The 18,953-nt window shown below is 34.0% G+C and overlaps 1 protein-coding gene across 12 annotated transcripts in view; it reads right to left on the reverse strand.

Moving 5' to 3' along the window:
- Positions 1 to 473: 473 nt before the first annotated feature.
- Positions 474 to 18,953, reverse strand: part of TRIQK (triple QxxK/R motif containing) — a 79,414-nt gene continuing 60,934 nt past the window's right edge. For 11 of the 12 annotated variants that reach the window (XM_009243925.4, XM_009243926.4, XM_054560836.2 and 8 more), the window contains 2 exons: positions 9,281 to 9,366; positions 838 to 4,046 (listed from right to left, as the gene is read on the reverse strand). In XM_009243925.4, the coding sequence (XP_009242200.1) occupies positions 3,933 to 4,046; positions 9,281 to 9,366 (200 nt within the window). In that variant the 3' untranslated portion in view covers positions 838 to 3,932. 12 annotated transcript variants of the gene reach the window in all.

The following is an 18,953-nucleotide window of genomic DNA, read 5'->3' on the forward strand; positions in this document are numbered from 1 at the left end:
AGAAAAACTGTATAACAAGGAGGCACTGTGCTGAATGTGGCTACAGTTCAATTGTTTAACTCAATTGCTGACCCACTATGGATATTTCCATACTGATATAGTTCTTTACATGACTCTCCCAGTTCCCTCTATACTTACCTTTATAGCTAAAATATCAACAAAATGGTAAGAATGTTCCTGTAGCTTGAATTCATCTGCTACATTTTTTTTTTTAACCGTGGGTTGCACTGATTCTAAATATGGTTTAAGTGGAACAAAATCTAGCAAACAGCATTCTATCCAGGCTACACTGGAGCAATTCTAATAAAAGAAGGCAGTGCTGCTAAGCGAGAAGTGGTAGGAATCTCCCAGAGAAGCCCCAGGTAAGTGTAAAGAAGTCTAATTGTTGGTGAGGAGAGAATACAAAATTATCTTAGGTAGTCTCTGGCTCAACAACTTTATGTTATGGATGAAATACATTAAAATCGGCTGAGTTTAATTTCTAGAAGTTTATTTCTGACGCTGACGTATAGCACAATTTGCTCTACTGAATTATCATTGACTATACAATTTTAGAACCTGGAAAATATAGTGTTTTAGTAGTCACATAAACATTATAATGAAAATTGAGTTCTATTTTCATTTGGAGTGAAAATGCATGCTGAGTTGAATTCAAACACTGAGTAAAGTTTTTAATAAATTCTAAGATAAAAATAGCATATTTGATTCCTAGAAAAGAGCAATGTTTCTATTTTATAGCGACCTTAATGCTAGTTGTCTTGATTTAAAGAGAATCAGGATGAAACACATATATATCTCAGTACAACCAAGGACCATAAATGGTAAATGCCGAGTTGATTGATATTGTGATTTTTAAGTTTTATTTATTAAATTCAAACATTTTTTGATCATTTACTTTACACAAAGAAACTGTGACAGACTCTGAGAGGACTAAAAGGCATCAACTTAAATTTTAACATGCATTTATTAAATTTATATGCAGATGACTACACTACTGCAATTACAGAAATGAGTAAAAACATATGCTCAAGATCTTACAGTCATTGGTTGGGGTAAAAGTATTTCTTCTGTCTTCATGAAAAATTAAAAAGATAGAAAATCTTGAAGTATTTTGCCACCTTAAAACAACTACCCACCCTACATTTGTACTAAAATAGGCTTTTGGTTGTTTTAAAAGAAATTCTAGATGAGGTTATATTTTTACAACACTGTATCTCGTCTCAAATAAATTTATACATTCTTTACCTTGTCTAAACTTGCATGCAAAATAAGAACCAGCAAGCCTTCAAACTTCAATCACAGTATTCCATAGGCTATATTTTAAGTCTATTGCATTAGTTGAAATTTGTTTTGCAGAGTATGTTAACAAACATATTCTAACATTTAAAAAATCATTATGATTTTTCTGTTTTTGTCTTCTAAATTACTCTGAGCAGTGAATTATTGGAGGGAAAATACCCATGTCTAAAATTTGTGTCTGGTGCCAGTCTCAGATTTATGCCAAACACCAGTAGGTATTCAAAAGTGTGGTCCCTTTAAAACAGCAGGCCGGATATCACCTTTCTGTCTTCAAAGATTCAAACCAGACTTCCAATCTGGGATTTCTCTACAGAGGGTTGGCTGCTTCCCAGTTAATGTGAGTTTTGCAAAATTTGCATTTCATGAAAACAGTGTTGTGTAAACATATATTGTGTCACTTTACCTGCTATTTACTAAAATCAGAGAGTTTAGCCTTTGAAATTTATGGTTCTCCGGAGCTATCATAAATCAATCAGTCATACGAACAGACTAGCTGTAGACTCAGGATATCAATAAAACTAGGCAGTGAAATTTGCCTATAATTATACTATATTTAGATTAATAGTTATCAAAAACATTTTTCCCCAAAAAACACCTCAAGGGTAAAACAGAATGGTAAAGTTTTTTTCAGGATGATGAATTTTCAAACATTTCCAAGAACATAATCAGCTATTTTATGTACTGTAAACTCTGTTATATTTCATTTGGATAAGTATCTAATAAGCAATTATTACATATCCTCTCATTTAAATTAACACTAAAAACTAGAAATAATCTTTATTTAATACGACTGTTTTTAACACCATATGGAAGGGGAAATAACTAAATGAAAATTGTTCACGTAAATGTGATGGGAGTGGGGGGTGTGGGGAGCAGTATTTCTTGACATGTGGCATGTCACTCAGGAAAGTAAAAGGCCCATCATATCCAAAATGCCAGCTTGGATATTCCCTTGCCACCCACTTGACGAACAGACTTACCACATGGCATTAAATGCTGCAACCTTTCCTAAAAATGCCACTTGGATTGGTCCGCTGTGGTGAGTATATAAGAACTCTTGGTCTGTCTCTTGAGTTTGTGAGTTCAAAGGGAAGAATCTAGTAAATAACACTGGCTAAATTTTGCCCTCAGATGTTTGGCATAAATGATTTGTGAGGATATTGGAACCTTTGGCTGTTTTCACACCAATGAAATAAATTATGCTACTTGAAAAAAATTCTACAGAACATAGTGCTACACAGTCACATTCGACTTTTTGCAAAAGTACCAAAGAATATCTTTTAGAAACAGTGCTTATGAAGCCCCATATACTCCTCAGATATTTCCCAAGGATTCTTCTCTTGGCTAGTAGGAAAACAATCTTAATATTTTATTTATTCTTCATAAATACAATGTATATAATATAAAACACTTTGTGCACATGTTTCTAACAATTTCATTTTCTATGTATCTTTACATAAGGTAGTAGCTAATAACTCTTTCTGCGGACACGTATTTTCCAGTTTTCTAAGCTTTATGTGTTCAAGCATTGTAAAAACACATTTAAAAATTGAATTACCAGTAAAAATATTGAATGTACAGGTCATTATGCTCCCACAAATACAAAATACATTGAAAAATTATATCAATAGATAATTACATATGAAATATGAGGCATATATTTTCTTCTATTATTTATTTTCTCCCTAAAGAGTTCTAATTGATTAACTCTCAAGAGGCAAAATGTAATTTTATAAAACAACTGTATTGTTCAGATTTAGGAGACAACCTAAGAAGATGATTCTGAGTAGGTAGGATTTTTGCTATTGCTGTTATGTGAAAAAGACTGCACAATTAAATGACAGATTGTTACATATCTCCCTAACAAGAGGGGAAAACTGATACTACAAGCAGCCAGAACAACATAATTAAAATAGAATTCCAAGGTTATATTAATAGAGTAATAAGTTAATTAAAACCAAGATCAACTGAACTTCTATTTACACCAGTTCAGACAGCCCAAGAGGAAAAGAACTCTATTTTAGAGACATATGTGACTCTTTGAGCTTCTGTCATCCAGGTGCCATTTCTGATGGAGCACATGTGCACTGAACAGTTGGCAAAGAAGGAAAAAGATTACGGTAGATGTATGTGCAGATAGTCTCTCTAATGATATAAAATACGTCCAGAAAGAAAGCAGGGCTTTGTTGTAAAATAAAAAATTTCCCAGGACTTTTTGTTCTTTCTTAATGTGATTTGAGTATGTTTCTGTAAATAAGAATATATACTAACTTATGATGTATATAGAACAAAAATAGACTTAGTCATCGGGAAGTGATGGAATTATACACATAAATTGGCAATGACATTTGAAAAATTTAGGATCTCGTTTCCATTTCATCTAAATGTATCATGTATAGGGTGGCTGTCAAAGCAGAAAGATATATAAAAGTATCCAGTAGCACATACTATACTGCATTGCTAGGTAAGGTTCTTTTCTTGACATCCTATGCAACTATTAAAAATTATATGTCTGCAAACTGAAAATATTAGCAGAAAGAATTAAAGATGTTACAGTTTCAGTATTGAAAGTTTTGGTCCCAAAAGGTGCTTTCGTAAAGTTATTTCTCTTTCACGCATTGATTGTTGCCTAGCTAATCTTCATCTTGGTCCAGATCTGGGTCAACATCCGTGGTGAGTCTGAGATAAAAGAAAGCATAGAAAGCCAGCAGTAGTGCCAATATGGCTGCAAGTACAAGGCCAACTTCCTGGGAAGAAAAAAAAGTAGACTTGAAATTGATGAAAAAAGATTGGTTAACGTTATTAGTTTCACCAGATGAAATAACCATATTATTCCACAGTCTAGAATGAATAATTTGAACCTAATAATCATATCCTTTTTGTTTACCATTTTTTGCCATTAAGAAACTTGTTTTGTACTTGGCAAGTCCCAATGAAATGGCAAATACACCAGTGGGTGAGTCATTGGTATTATTATTTCTAGCTAATTTGTTTTTTCCTAATAGTAATATTAAAAATGTATCATTTTAATATATTTTTATAGTTTGGATATCAGGATGTTTGATACAAGCAGTGCAGTTTGTTTCTACACAGTTGATCTGTTTTCTATTTGAGTGTGTTTAACTTTATTTGTGGCTTCAATACATTCAATATTAATGATAGCACTTGGGCACAGTTTTTTTTTTAATTATCATTCCTTTTCATTGTAAAGAAACAGTTGTAACTGGTCTCTAGATTATATCTAGATGTATACATCCTCATTAAATGTGACTTTGTTGAAACTCTAATTTTTAAATTCTAAAGTCTATAGTTTACATTGCAGAGGAACAAAACAAAGTACTCTTCACTCATGAAGCATAACACAGTACCTTTATCACAACTTTGAAAGATGGGCCCAGATTTTTCATTTGTGATGTGATGTGGATTAAATTAATCAACTATATTGAATAATGATAAAAAATTTACTCATATATTATGATAAAAATCATATTATCTCTCAAAAAGTATGTGTATGTGTATATTTCTGTGTGTGTATACCTTCCAGAACTTTCTTAACATTAACATATCATTTGGCCAAATCAAAAAAGAAAAAAAAGCAAATAGAATGCCAGTTCAGTATCCTAAGGGGCTTAACACTATACTCTAATTTCTACTGTATATTATGCCCTTTACCTGGCACTGATTTACAGAGAAGCAATTCATTTGCATTTACATGAATATAGTTTACATTTCACAAGAAGGTAAAGTCAGTGATAATAAACTTTAAAAACATTAAAATGAATTTGGCTTATAATCAACATGGAATTTTTACATGAATGTTGAATTTATAAATAGATATTTTATATAGATTTTTAGCTTCATAATTACATTTATTTAGATGTCCAAACTATGAAAACAAATATTAATAAAAACCAAGAGGTTGAAAAACTCAGTGTCAAAGATTTTTGTAAGGTTTCATTTTTTAAATCTAATATACCAATATAATGGCAAAGGAAAGTGAATATTTTCTTTGTTGCAGTTGAAACACTTTGGCATCTCAAAAGGGCATTGCAGCACCAGACAGGTTTCATTTATTTTCTTATATCCACAGCTGTGTTCCCAGACCCATCTGGTTGCACAGCTACTAATTTTAAGAGGATATAATAAACAAGTGACACACAACTGCAAACTCCATCTGTTCTGTATAGTGGACAACAAAACTGTTCAACAGCAGTCCCCATTCACCCAAGCTTAATGCAAGAATTAAGTTTGTACACTTGATTGGAGGCCATGATTCATATCTTATTGATAATCAGTTCTAATTGCTGCTTTTCAACTCCTTGTCCTTAAAACAACTCTGTATCATTTCACTATATATTTTCAGAACATCCAGAGGCATGAAAAGGCATTTAAGGGATAGGAAGCAGAGAATATTCATAGAACATAACTTCAGAAGACCCATTAATTCATTACATCTGTTCAATGTACAGTGTGGGCGTGGCTTAAAGGTACTAGGTGGAAAGGTATAGGAAATAATTTTCTTCAAAAATTATCTCTTCATTGAGGAGACAAGCATTGTAGAGGCTGAATGTCTGGAAGTTGAAACAATGGTAAAATTTGAAAATAATGCTTGCAGGATGCTGGTGACACTAACCATAACTTAGAGACCTATAGGCATTTATGACTCCCTTGCCCCCTTTGGCTATTTTTAGCTTTAAATCAAAAAGAACAAAAAAGAACAAACATAATATTTCAAGCTGGCTCATCCCAAGGGGTTGTGGGCAGGATCTGGTTGGCACTTGAATATTTTATTTATGTAACAAAACTAAACTTGTGATGCTTATTCTTTCATTATAACTATGCTTTTCATATAAACCTTTTAAATAAAAAAAAACTCATTAACAAATGTAAATCCTTTCCTTCTAAATGCTAGAAAATCGGTATTTGCATTCTGAAAAAAAGTTAGGTGATGCTGTAATTCTTGAAAAAATAATCTTTTAATTGAGCAGCAACTAAATAGCAAACTTAGTTGTGCAAACATTTTTTAGGCGGCACTCATTGCATTACTGGGCCATAAATTATGGCATTTTCTTTGTATTTCTAAAACACAAAAAATAAAAAGTACCTTCTCAATAGAAATCAAGTCTAGATTTCAGAACAATGTATTAATATCTTATATGGAAATTGCTAACTGTTCCCTCAAAACGCTATTACTAAACATACATTTACAAAAAGCACTAGAAGCCTCTGAGGGTTAAGCCCCTATTGTATAATTCTGCATATCTCTAGCCCATGATTTCTCAATCAGTACTGTTGATTTGATATGGTAATTAAATCTATAAATGATTTCTTGTATAAGATGATCATGTCTTATTCATCTTTCTTTTCACAGGTGCTATACTATTATAATATTTATCGTAATTTATAAATAATGAAAGATTGAGTAAAATTTATATAATCTTTATACAGGGATATCAAAATTAGTAATGTTTTTAAAACTTTATAACACTAATATCCATAATACTACCTCCAAAGCCAATCTAAGAACATTTTGTAATATATAATACGGCAACACGATGCACACTTTAGGAGGGTATCTTAAGGCTGATGACAAACACTGAAGGAGAGACTTACTTACACAAACTGGGAATGGCTAATTCAAACAAATGTTTTCTCAATCAGCTAATAATTCATAAGTGACTTCTATGCATTCAATTCAATGTTCAATGTTTCTAGTGTATTATTGAACCCTCCTGACAACATTATGAGGTACATGGCAAAATTTCCATTTTATAAACGTGCCAACTTAGACTTAGCTGGATCATGGCAAAAGGAAGAGGCAAAGGGGATAGGATTCTAGGCCTCCTTATCCTGAGCTCAGTGCTATTCTCATTGCTATTATTTTTCTATCCATGCATCTGTTCATATTTTCTATAGATTTGAATTAAATGAAGAGTATATCTACGATTCATTCAAAAGACTATGTAGTAAAATGATAAGATATTACAATATTATGGTCATTCTATATCAACTAGGTAAGAGTACAATATGCTTGATGTTCATTAGTCCTTAGTTGCTTCTCTGACATTATCAATTTGGATAAAATCACTCACTGGGGAAATTAAAAAGCATTAAATGGCAATTGCTGAAAGAAACTTTGTTATTTAAAATCCTATGCCAAAATGACAAGGCAATCAAAGTTTGACAGGGCAAACTAATTAGCATGCCAGATTTGAAATGTAAAACACCTTCAAGGTTCTGATTCTAAAAAGTTTCATATCATCTTAATAGGCTCTCCACATAAATTGTCAAGCAAAGTAAGTAATATTTAAGGTTAAAGTTTTTGTTTTCCACAGGTTTAAAAATCAAAATGATGTGCTAGCTTATTAAAAAGGAGCTATGTTCTGCTGTCAGTTTGAAAGTTTTCTGTTGATACTTTAAATATTAAATAAAATCTAAGAAAAACGTTTTCTCATAGAAAGATTGGCAAATTCTACAGTGTTTTTAAAAAGACACTAGATAACTGCACTATAAGGTAGACCTTATCTCATACTGGGAACATTATTATTTCTTCAAATTTAAAGAATAACAACAATTATAGGAGCAAATGTATAAAAAAGATGTGTCTGTATAAAGGTGGCATATAAATAAATAAATAGCTGCACTATTTCTCAAATCCTGATATTTAACTTCTGATCATATTGTACCACAAGAGGATTTTGTTACCCCATATTTTTCTAAGAAACAAACTAATTAAAACAACAAAAATCCCACTGTATTGTGAAAGATAAAAGTAAATGATATATTGCCTTTGAGGGTAATGACAGACAATGTTCTCGCTTCAAGAATGATCATCAAGTAGCCAAATGTAAAATTTAAAAAAACTCAACACTGCTTTTTAAAAGTCACATCATAAAGAATTTTTTTAATGAATGAAATTTCACATGAAATTAGAAAAATACTTCAAAAGATGAATCTTCTCTCTTTTAAACAAAAAGGCAATTTAGTTTTTTTTCAATAAAAACTGACACACAGCATGGAAGAGATGGTGTTGTGCAAACATACTGCATCACACGGCAATGCTTGATCAAAATCAGCAATCAGGAGCGAAAAGAAGGCAGTGTTTCATGATCATAATAGCAAATTCTGGAAGACAACCAAATATATCATCTGGCAGTTCAACAGCTGTTACAGCTTGGTAGTAATACCTTGGCATTTGCTGTAAGCTATAACTTAGAAAAATTGATTTTTCATCTGCCAGATAAAACCCAAAATCTCCTTTTAACATGTTAATATTTAAATAAAATATATGTACTGGTCATTTTTATTTTACACCTTTGATAGTAGAGTTGCCAAATTAATTCTTCTATTAATAGTTTAATTCAACTCTAAATACCTGGCAAAAGATTGACATGGGCAATAATGTAAATGCAATTTGTTGAGCTTCATTGTGTTAGCACATTAAATTAATATCTGCTAACATCATTCTCAGTTGCATTTATCCCTCTTAAGCAGATAAAACACTGGTATTCTGAAAGAACAAGTTTAGGAATGTCATTATAATTTCATCAGAGAGTACTGACAACAATAAGATAAGTAGAGTAAAATTACATGATTAATGATCTCAGTATATATAATTACAACTATAATTTAAACAATGATAAAATGAAATTTATTGAAAAACGAAAGAAATTTCTGATGAAGGCCACATACATCACTGAACTGTCTGAATAATACACACAGTAGCTAGAGAGAAAATAAATTGCACCTTTAAGTATAACTGATTCTCTTAAGTGACACTGTTTTAAGACCCTTCAAAATATCAGAATAGGAAGGATGTTTTCCATTAAGCAAATTCTTTACAAAAACCTTCAAGTCTGTCATTCTATTTAGATTGTGAAATGTCATAAAACATTTAGGATTCAACATTTATGCAATCCAGTTTTAGAAAATGAAATGGCATGCACATATCAAATTTTAAAATTATCAAATAGAGGTTTACCTTTATGCCTATTGCTGTTTTCTTTGCTTCTGCTTTTAATTTGGTTGCTCGTAAAATAGGTTTAGTTTTTTTATAATCCTGTTTACCTAGAAAGAAATAGTTTCAGACAATGAGTTATGCTTATATATAATTAAGTTTAACAATCATTTGAAATGTCAAAGAATGTTTAAATACAGTGAAACAGGGACACGGAGTTGCAAAGTAGTTCCCAGTTGTGGTAACCGTAAACTTGTCACCAAAAGGTCAACTTTTCCTTCTCTCTTACTTTTTCAGGAAGAAGATACTGATGGACATCTTCGATTTGCTGTATAGTGAATGTCAAAAAAGATAAAAACTTGTTTTAGAGAACACAAAATTTAAAGTAAAGAAAATAAAACTTTTGGAAGCATTTGGAAACAGATGCATAAGTAAATGAGTATATGTAAGATCCCATTAACAGGTAAAGTTAATTTTGTCTTCCTAAGAGTAACAGCTCATTATAAATGTATTTTATTATGGATACGTTAAGCATTCAAAACATAAGTGAGAAATATCCCCAAGTTTCCTTTAAGTAAAAGACTAAAGAAGAAATCTATAAATACTTAACGTTTAGCCCCACCCTGAATTCATTAGAAAAATATATATTTAACTTTTATTTCCTCTTAATAGAGAACAAAATTAATATGGCTAGATAGAAGTTATAGGATAGCTACATTTAGATATTAGTTTCAATAACCTCTTCCACATTTCATAGCCAAAAATGTGCGAAACTGAGTTAGTGCCGCAAAATTTCCTTTGTGTATCATCTAGTGACTCCAGCAGAGTAACAAAAGTGGATTACACAGCCTGGGGAGAATATAGGTTTAACAACAAGAACAAGAACAGTAAAAGCATTCATTACAATGATATACTTCTTGTTAGCCAACTCTTAACTAGGAACTGAGTCAAAATGAGCCTCAAACATAAAAATATAATGTTATTCTCAGGAGGAGTTAATACATGATTGTATAATCGCTCTGGCTATTTTATATTCTTATTTTTATGCTTTATTTTCATCTTTTCCCCTTCCTTTCGATGACCAGTTCCTTTACAAAACTCATCGCTACATTCCCTTCATCTAAATAATACGAATTCTAACTTTAATTTCCACACCTTCTTCACATTGAAATAAATTGAAAAGCAGTTGGTCTAAACTCAAGTATATCATAAAAATTTAATGTGCAATATATCTTAATGTGTCTGCTAATGATTCAAAAGTATCTTTAAAATTTCATACAGAGTTTTAGAACTAGAAATGGTAGTCAAATGAGAGTCAAATGGATGGGTGTAGTGAAGAAACACTATATTTGTGTCCATTAGACACATAAAAGTGTTTGTTTGGCTGGAAAGCAAGGTATTTTGTTTTTAAAGGATTGTATTCTCTTTCCTTAACTGCTATTGTATAGCAATATCTCTGGATCAATGAGCATGCAAAAGCTTAATAAATATTATTTGATGATGGGGTCTGATGATCTAGAAATGAGCCAGTTGTCATAATATGTATCAAATGATCTAAATTCAAATAATGGAATGAACAAAATACAAGAGAAAAATGTTACTCTGACCCATTTTAAATTAGCAATATTTAATTTTGATGAAAAAAATCTTGACAAGTGTTCACTCTAATTTCACATCTCTACAGTCAAACTATTCATGTCATTATTCCTGCTGAGCTATAAACAGTTCAGAACAATGAAAATGGTGACACATCAAAGGTCTCCGGTCAGGGTTAGCAAGCAAGTTTCTAACAAGAATTCTAAAAGATATTTGAAGATTGTAGACTTATTACAAAGTAACTTCTTGTTTTATCCTGTATATGCCCTATAATAATCTCTTGATGCTATGGCGGGGGGTCGGGGGAGGGTGAGCAGCAGGAATAAACAGATGCAAGAGGATTATCTTAATTCATACTTTTTATACAGATATGAAATATTTTGGATAATGTATCTGTCATAAAACACACTCAAATATCTAAGAGTCAATACTAAAATGAGAATTTTTCACTCTACTTCAACTGCCATATAACCTTTGGTTAAATAATGTATTCTATTTCAATTCAACTCTCATATTCTTAGAGAATAATACTTCCAGATTTGTATTCAAGTTGATATTACCATTTGAAAATATATTTATAATAAAAAGACTGTATTAAAAGTTATTGTATACCTGGTACTTTTCCAAGCAGTGCATCTGTCATAAATTTAGCATTCTCCTTGTCGACTATGATATCCAAAAGTGTATATTGCAAAATCTGGCTTTAGTTTGCTAAGTGAAAACATTTACAGGAGTGTCTGCTAAGTTCTTTATAACTAAAGCCAGATCATTCCATTGTACCCAAAGAGGTTTTCAACATTTAAATATTTATGGCTTCAAGAAAGATACCTATGCCCACATGATTGTAAAAAATATAAAATATAGAAGTCCCTGACTTCTGAGTACTTACACCTAGGGGAAAAAAAAAACAGTTACATAATCTAGATTTTATATGTAGACTGTTTCTTGGACACAAGTGATTCCGATTTTGGTTGTATCAGTGATGCAATAACCAAAGTAGCTATTTGACAGTTGCTCATTAAATCGTATGTGGAGAGAAAAACTTGGTAATTCAAGCCTATGAAGCCAATCTGGGACCTCAATCAAGTCCAATGTCTGAGCTTCTTTAGGAACAGGTTCTACTGCATTTTTCTGTGTATGAACTACCCTATTAGTTCTTTATGTGTTTCATAATTTTAAATTGAAAATCAAACATATTTGATAATGTAATGTGGAAACTCTGCAAACTAGATTGCCCCTGAGGTTTGTTGTTACTGTTATTTGCTCTTTGTTGTTGTTGTTAGAATCCGTTTGTTTAGTAACTTTACTAAACTAATTCTATAGAGACTGTATTCAATAGTATATGGTCACTGACATCTCTGCACAGTTACCTGAGTGGTCATCTGCTGTGGTTTAATGTGTCCCCCAAAATTCATGTTGGAAACTTAATTTCCAGTGCAACAGTTTTGAGAGGTGGGATCTGTAAGAGGAGAGTGAATCATGAGGACTATGCCCTCATGAATAACTTAATGCCATTATTGTGAGAGTGGGTTAGTTATCATGGAAGTTAGTTCATAATACAAAGATAAATTCAGTTTACTTCCTCATTCTCTCTTGTGCATGCTCTTTTGTTCTTCTGCCTTCCACCATGGGATAATGCATTCACAAGGCCCTTGCCAGATGCAAGCCCCTCAAGCTTAGACTTCCCAGTCTCCACAATTGTAAGAAATAAATATCTGTTCTTTACACATTTTCTAATCTCAAAGGTTTTGTTATAGCAGCACCAAATAGACTAAGACAGAAAACTGGTACCAAGAAGTAGGGGTGCTGCTATAACAAACACCTGGAAATATGGAAGTGGCTTTGGAAATGTGCAATGGGGAGGGGCTGGATGAATTTGAAAGAGCAGGCTAGAAAAACCCTGTGTTGCTATGAAGGAAGCATTAAAGGTGATCTGGGGGTGCTCAAAAAAATGGTGAGCTGTAAGGAAAGTCTGAATCTTCTTAGGGATTATTTAAGTGGTCATAATCAGAATGTTCATAGAAACATGAAAAGTAAAGGCCATTTCGATGAGGTCTCAGATGGAAATGGGAGACATCTTATTGGGACCTGGAGTAAAGGCTATCCTTGTTATAAATTGGCAAAGAACATGGCTGAATTGCTTCCATGTCAAATACTTTATATGGAAGACAGAATGTACGAGCAATGGACTAAAGTATCTGCCAGAATAAATTTCTAAGCAAATTACTGAAGGAGTTGTATGACTGCCTTTAACCTCATATAGTGAGATGTGCAAAAAAAGAAATGATTAAAAGGTAAAATTTACAATTAAAAGAGAAATAGGAGGAAAAGATTTATAAAACTCTCAGCCTGGCCATGTAAAGAATAAAAAAAAGTGTGCTGAGGAGAGAATACTAAAGGTGTGACCAAGCAACCCTTTGCTAAAGAGATTACTAGGGTGAGAAGGGGACCAGGTGCTATTCATCAGGACAATGAGAGAAAGACCTCAAAGGCATTTCAGAGACCTCTGAGAATACCCCTCCCAAAATAGATCCAGAAGATCTTAAGGGCAAGGTCTCCAGAGAGGCTTCCAGGGGACCTCTGTATTCACTACCTGGAGTTGCCTTGGGACTCTGTTTCTCACATTCCAGCACAGCACCCCTCAGCCATGCCAGCTGTGGCTTAAGCAGGCCCAGGTGAAGTTTGTGCTGCAGCTCCAGGGGACACAAGGGGTAAGTCTTAGCAGGGTTCATGTAGGGCTGATTCTGCAGACTTACTGATTTCATGAGCTGTGGGGCCGTGGAGGCCTCCAACTAGACTTCAAAAGATGTTCTGGACAGCCAGGGGACCCAGGCAGAAACTTGTTGCAGGGATGAAGCCACTGCAGAGAGCCCTGACTAGGGCAATGCCTAGTGAAGCCACAGGAGAAATGCCACCTCAGAGACTCAAGAATTATAGAGCTACCAGTGTGCAATTACAGTCTGGGAAAGAACCAGGCAAGAGACTCCAACCTGTGAGAGCTGCTGGGTGGTTTGAGCCCAGTAAAGCCATATGGGGAGGGTTGCCTGAGGCCTTGAGGGCCCAATGCCTGCCCCAATGTGACCAGGATGTGGGACATGGAGTCAAAGGATATTATGTCCAGCTTTAAGATTTAATGTTGTTTTCCCTGTTGGGTTTTGGACTTGCTTGGAATCTGTTACTCCTTTTTTCTTGCCTAATTTTCCCTTTTGGAATGGGAATGTCTGTGGTATGCTTGTGCCAACATTGCACTGTTTTTTTTTTTTTTCAGATGTTGTTTCACTCCTGTCTCCCAGGCTGGAGTGCAATGGCACGATCCTGGCTCACTGCAACCTCTGCCTCCCAGGTTCAAGCGATTCTCCTGCCTCAGCCTCCCGAGTAGCTGGGATTACAGGCATGCACCACCACGCCTGGTTAATTTTTGTATTTTTAGTAGAGATGGGGTTTTGCCATACTGGCCAGGCTGGTCTTGAACTCCTAACCTCAGGTGATCCACCCACCTCGGTGTCCCAAAGTGCTGGGATTACAGGCATGAGCCACCACGCTCGGCCCCAGCATTGTACTTTGGAAGTAGATCATTTGATTAATTTCATAGGCTCGCAGATGGAGAGGAATTTGCCTTGAGAAGAATGATGCCTTGAGTCTTACCCATGTGTGATTTTAAATGAGACTTTGGATTTTGAAATTTTGAGTCGATACTAGAAAGAGGTAAGACTTTTGGGACTATTGGATGGAATGAATGTATTTTGCATTGTAAGAAGGACATGAACTTTGAAGGCCAGGGCTAGAATGCTATAATTTGAATGTGTCCTGAAAAGTTCATGTTTTAGAAACTTAATTTCCAATTCAACAACATTGAGAGGTGGGACCTTTAAGAGATTATTAGGTCATAAGGGCTCTGCCCTCATGAATGAATTAGTTATCACAGGAGTGGGCTTATGATAAAAGAATGAGCTTGGTCCCTTTCCTCTTGCTCTCTTGTATGTGCTCTTTTGTCCTTTATTCTTCCCCATTAGGATGATGCATTGACCTTTGACTTTCCAGACTCCAGAACTTTAAAAAACAGATTTATTTTCTTTATAAATTACCCAGTCTCAGGTATTCTGTTATAGCAGCACAAAATGGACTAAGACATCATGTAATGACTGGACAGATATTTCCTTAAATGCTTTGAACCACTAAGTCTCTTAATTTTGCTGAGGAGCTATGTGACTATTTGTGTGTGTGTCTGTATATGTACATGCAGGTATATGTGTATGTTTTTGCGTTGGGGTACATCTCCGTGCTACAACATAAGTTTATAGTCATGCCTTAGCCTTCACTTCTGCTTGTGAAGAGCCTTAAGTCCACCAAGAGGTAAAAGATTATAGGCTCCTCACATCTTTAATGGGCATGATATAGCCCTGCTCATGCACATGACCTTCTAGATTCTCAGGAATCTGTCAGACCTTTTAAAAAATTCTATGGGCATGTCATTCCCCTGTTTTTGCTTTTAAGTTCTTTGGTCAGTCTCATGTTTAACCCCAACTAGTAATGATGCTTCAGGCAGCTACAACGTTAAACACTTGTTGTTCATTGTTTTTGTCAAATGCCACAGAAAAAGGGCTCTTCACACAGAGTTAGCTCTAAGTAAAGTCAAATAAAGACAAGTTTTGAGAAAGAGGATTTTCAGTGAGTGTCCAGACTGGTCAAATTGTGACAAGTCTTGAGGATGGGGGCTTTGCATATCTCCAAATGCATTTTGCCTTCTCCAGTGGCTACTACACTAACGTTTTCCATAACTACTGTAGTTGCAAGGCTGAAGAAAAGAAGATGGCATTAAGGCAAGTTAAAACACCACAAAGATTGCAGATATTACTGAGATTCACCTGTTTTTCTTGAATAAACACTCCTTGGATGGTTTTAAGATTTTAGTTAATTTTCAGATTTCTGGAAAACATTGATTTTGATAGTTTTCACCAGTGTTCTCATTGGCTTTATATAAAAGCAGATTTTCAGAGGTTTTTACTTTCCATTCAAGAAGTACTTCTCCTCCATAGCTTTACTTTTACTATCATCACATTTAAAGTTAGTATGTTGGATTTTTACATTAATTTTCATTCATTTACAATTTTTATAACCATAAAATAGGATACAATGGCTGAGTCAAACAGATGTTGCTGCTTAAAAGCTCAGTGTTGGTAATCTATCAGTTATTTCAGGCTGAATGTTTCAAATTCTTTTTTTGTTTTTTACTTAATTTTTGCAGGTACATAATAGGTATATATATATATTGATGGGGGTACATGAGCTATTTTGGTACAGGCATATAATGCATGATAATCACATCAGGGTAAATGGGGTATCCATATCCTCCAGAATTTTTCTTTCTTTGTGTTACAAACAATCCAATTATACTACTTTTTTTTTTTTTTTTTCCAGAGTCTCACTCTGTCATCAGGCCGGAGTGCAGTGGCACAATCTCGTCTCACTGCAACCTCTGACTCCCAGGTTCAAGTGATTCTCCTGCCTCAGCCTCCTGAGTAACTGGGTTTACAGGCACATGACACCATGGCCAGCTAATTTTTGTATTTTTAGTAGAGATGGGGTTTCACCATGTTAGCCAGGATGGTCTCAATCTCTTGACCTCGTGATCCGCCCACCTTAGCCTCCCAAATCACAGGCATTACACAGGATTACAGGCATGAGCCACTGCACTTGGCCTTTTTCATTATTTTTAAATGTACAATAAGTTTTATCAAATACTAGATCTTATTCATTCTTACTAACTATATTTTTGTACCCATTAACCATTACCACTCCTTCCACCCCCTCCCCACTACTCTTCCCAGTCTCTGGTAACCATCCTTTTATTCTCTATTTCCATGAGTTCAATTGTTTAAATTTTTTTAGCTCCCACAAATAAGTGAGAAGATGCCAACTTTTTCTTTCTGTACCTGGCTTATTTCACTTGACATAATGACCTCCAGTTACATCCATGTTGTTGCAGATGACAGGATCTCATTCTTTTTTCATGGATGAACAGTACTTCATTGTGTATAAGTAACACATTTTCTATAGCCATTCATCTATTGATGGACACTTAGGTTGCTTCTGAATCTTGGCTATTGTGAATAGTGCTGCAATAAACATAGGAGTGTAGATATCTTTTTGGTATCCTGATTTCCTTTCTTTTGTGTATATACTTAGCAGTAGGGTTGCTGGATCATCTGGTAGCCCTATTTTTAGGTTTTTGGGGGAACCTCCAAACCGTTTTCGATAGTGGTTGTACTAATTTACATTCCCACCAACAGTGTATGAGGGTTTCCTTTCCTCCACATCCTCACCAGCATTCGTTCTTGCACCTTTTGGATAAAAGCCATTTTAACTGAGGTGAGATGATATTTCATTGTATTTTTGATTTGCATTTCTCTAATGATTAATGATTTTGAGCACGTTTTCATATACCTGTTTGCTACTTGTATGCTCCTTTTGAGAAATGCCTATTCAGATGTTTTGCCCATTCAAAACTCAGATTATTAAATTTTTTCCTATTGGGTTGTTTGAGCTCTTCATGTATTCCAGTTATTAATCCTCTGTTAGATAGTTTGCAAATATTTTCTCCCATTCTGTGGGTTGTCCCTTTCACTTTATTGATGGTTTCCTTTGCTGTTCAGAAGTTTTTTAATATGATGTAATCCCCCTTCTCCATTTTTGCTTTGGTTGTCTGAGCTTGTGAACTATGCTTCAAGAAATCTTTACCCAATCCAATTTCCTGGCGAGTTTCCCCAATGATTTCCTTTAGTAGTTTCATAGTTTGAGGTTTAAGTCTTTAATGCATTTTGATTTGATGTTTGTATATGGTAAAAGATAGGGTTCTAGTTGCAGTCTTCTGAATATAGATATCCAGTTTCCACAGCACCATTTTTTGAAGAGACTGTCCATACCTTAATGTATGTTCTTAGCACCTTTGTCAAAAATGAGCTCACTGTAGATGTAAGAATTTGTTTCTGGATTCTCTATTCTGTTCCATTGGTGTATGTGTCTGGTTTTATAGGAGTACCATGCTGTTTTGGTTACTACAGTTCTGCAGTATAATTTGAAGTCAGTTAATGTGATTATTTCAGTTTTGTTCTTTTTGCTCAGGATGGCTTTGGCAATTCTGAGGCTTTTTTGGTTTAATATAAATGTTAGGATTATTTTTTCTATTTCTGTAAAGAATTTCATTGGTATTTTGATAGAGATTGCATTGAATTTGTAGTTTGCTTTGGGTAGTATAAATAATTTAGCAATATTGATTTTTGCAATCCATGAACATGGAATATTTTCCCTTTTTTTGTGTTCTCTTCAAATTTTTATCATTGTTTTATAGTTTTCATTACAGAAATCTTTAACTTATTTGCTTAAGTTTATTCCTAGGTATTTTGTTTTATTTGCAGCTATTGCAAATGGGCTTACTTTCTCGATTTTCTTTTCAGACTCTTTGCTATTGTCATATGGAAATCCTACTGATTTTTGTATGTTGATTTTGTACAAAAATCAACTCCAGCAACTATACTGAAATTGCTTATTAGTTTTAATAGTTTCTCATAAAGTCTTTTGTTTTTTCCAAATATAAGACCATATCATCTGCAAACCAGGATAATTTGACTTCTTCCTTTCCAATTTGGATGTCCTTTCTTTCTTTCTTTTGTCTGATTGCTCGAGCTATGACTTCCAGTACCATGTTGAATAACAGGGGTGGAAAGTGAGCAGTCTTGTCTTGTTCCAGATCTTAGAGAAACGGCTTTCACTTTTTCCCCATTCAGTATGATACTAGCTGTGGGTCTGTCATATGTGGCTTTTATTATGTTGAGGTATGTTCTTTCTATACACCGTTTTTTTGAGGGGTTTTTATCATGAAGGATGTTAAATTTTATCAAATGCTTTTATACCATTAATTGAAATGATCATAGGGTTTTTGTCCTTCATTCTATTAATATGATGTATCACATTGTTTGATTTGTGTATGTTGAATCATCCTTGCACCCCTGGGATAAATCCCACTTGCTCATGATGAATAATATTTTAATGTGTTGTTGGACTTTGGTTTACCAGAATTTGGTTGAGGATTTTTGCATCAATG

This window comes from Pongo abelii, chromosome 7, assembly GCF_028885655.2.
Source record: "Pongo abelii isolate AG06213 chromosome 7, NHGRI_mPonAbe1-v2.0_pri, whole genome shotgun sequence".
Classification (NCBI taxonomy): Eukaryota; Metazoa; Chordata; class Mammalia; order Primates; family Hominidae; genus Pongo; species Pongo abelii.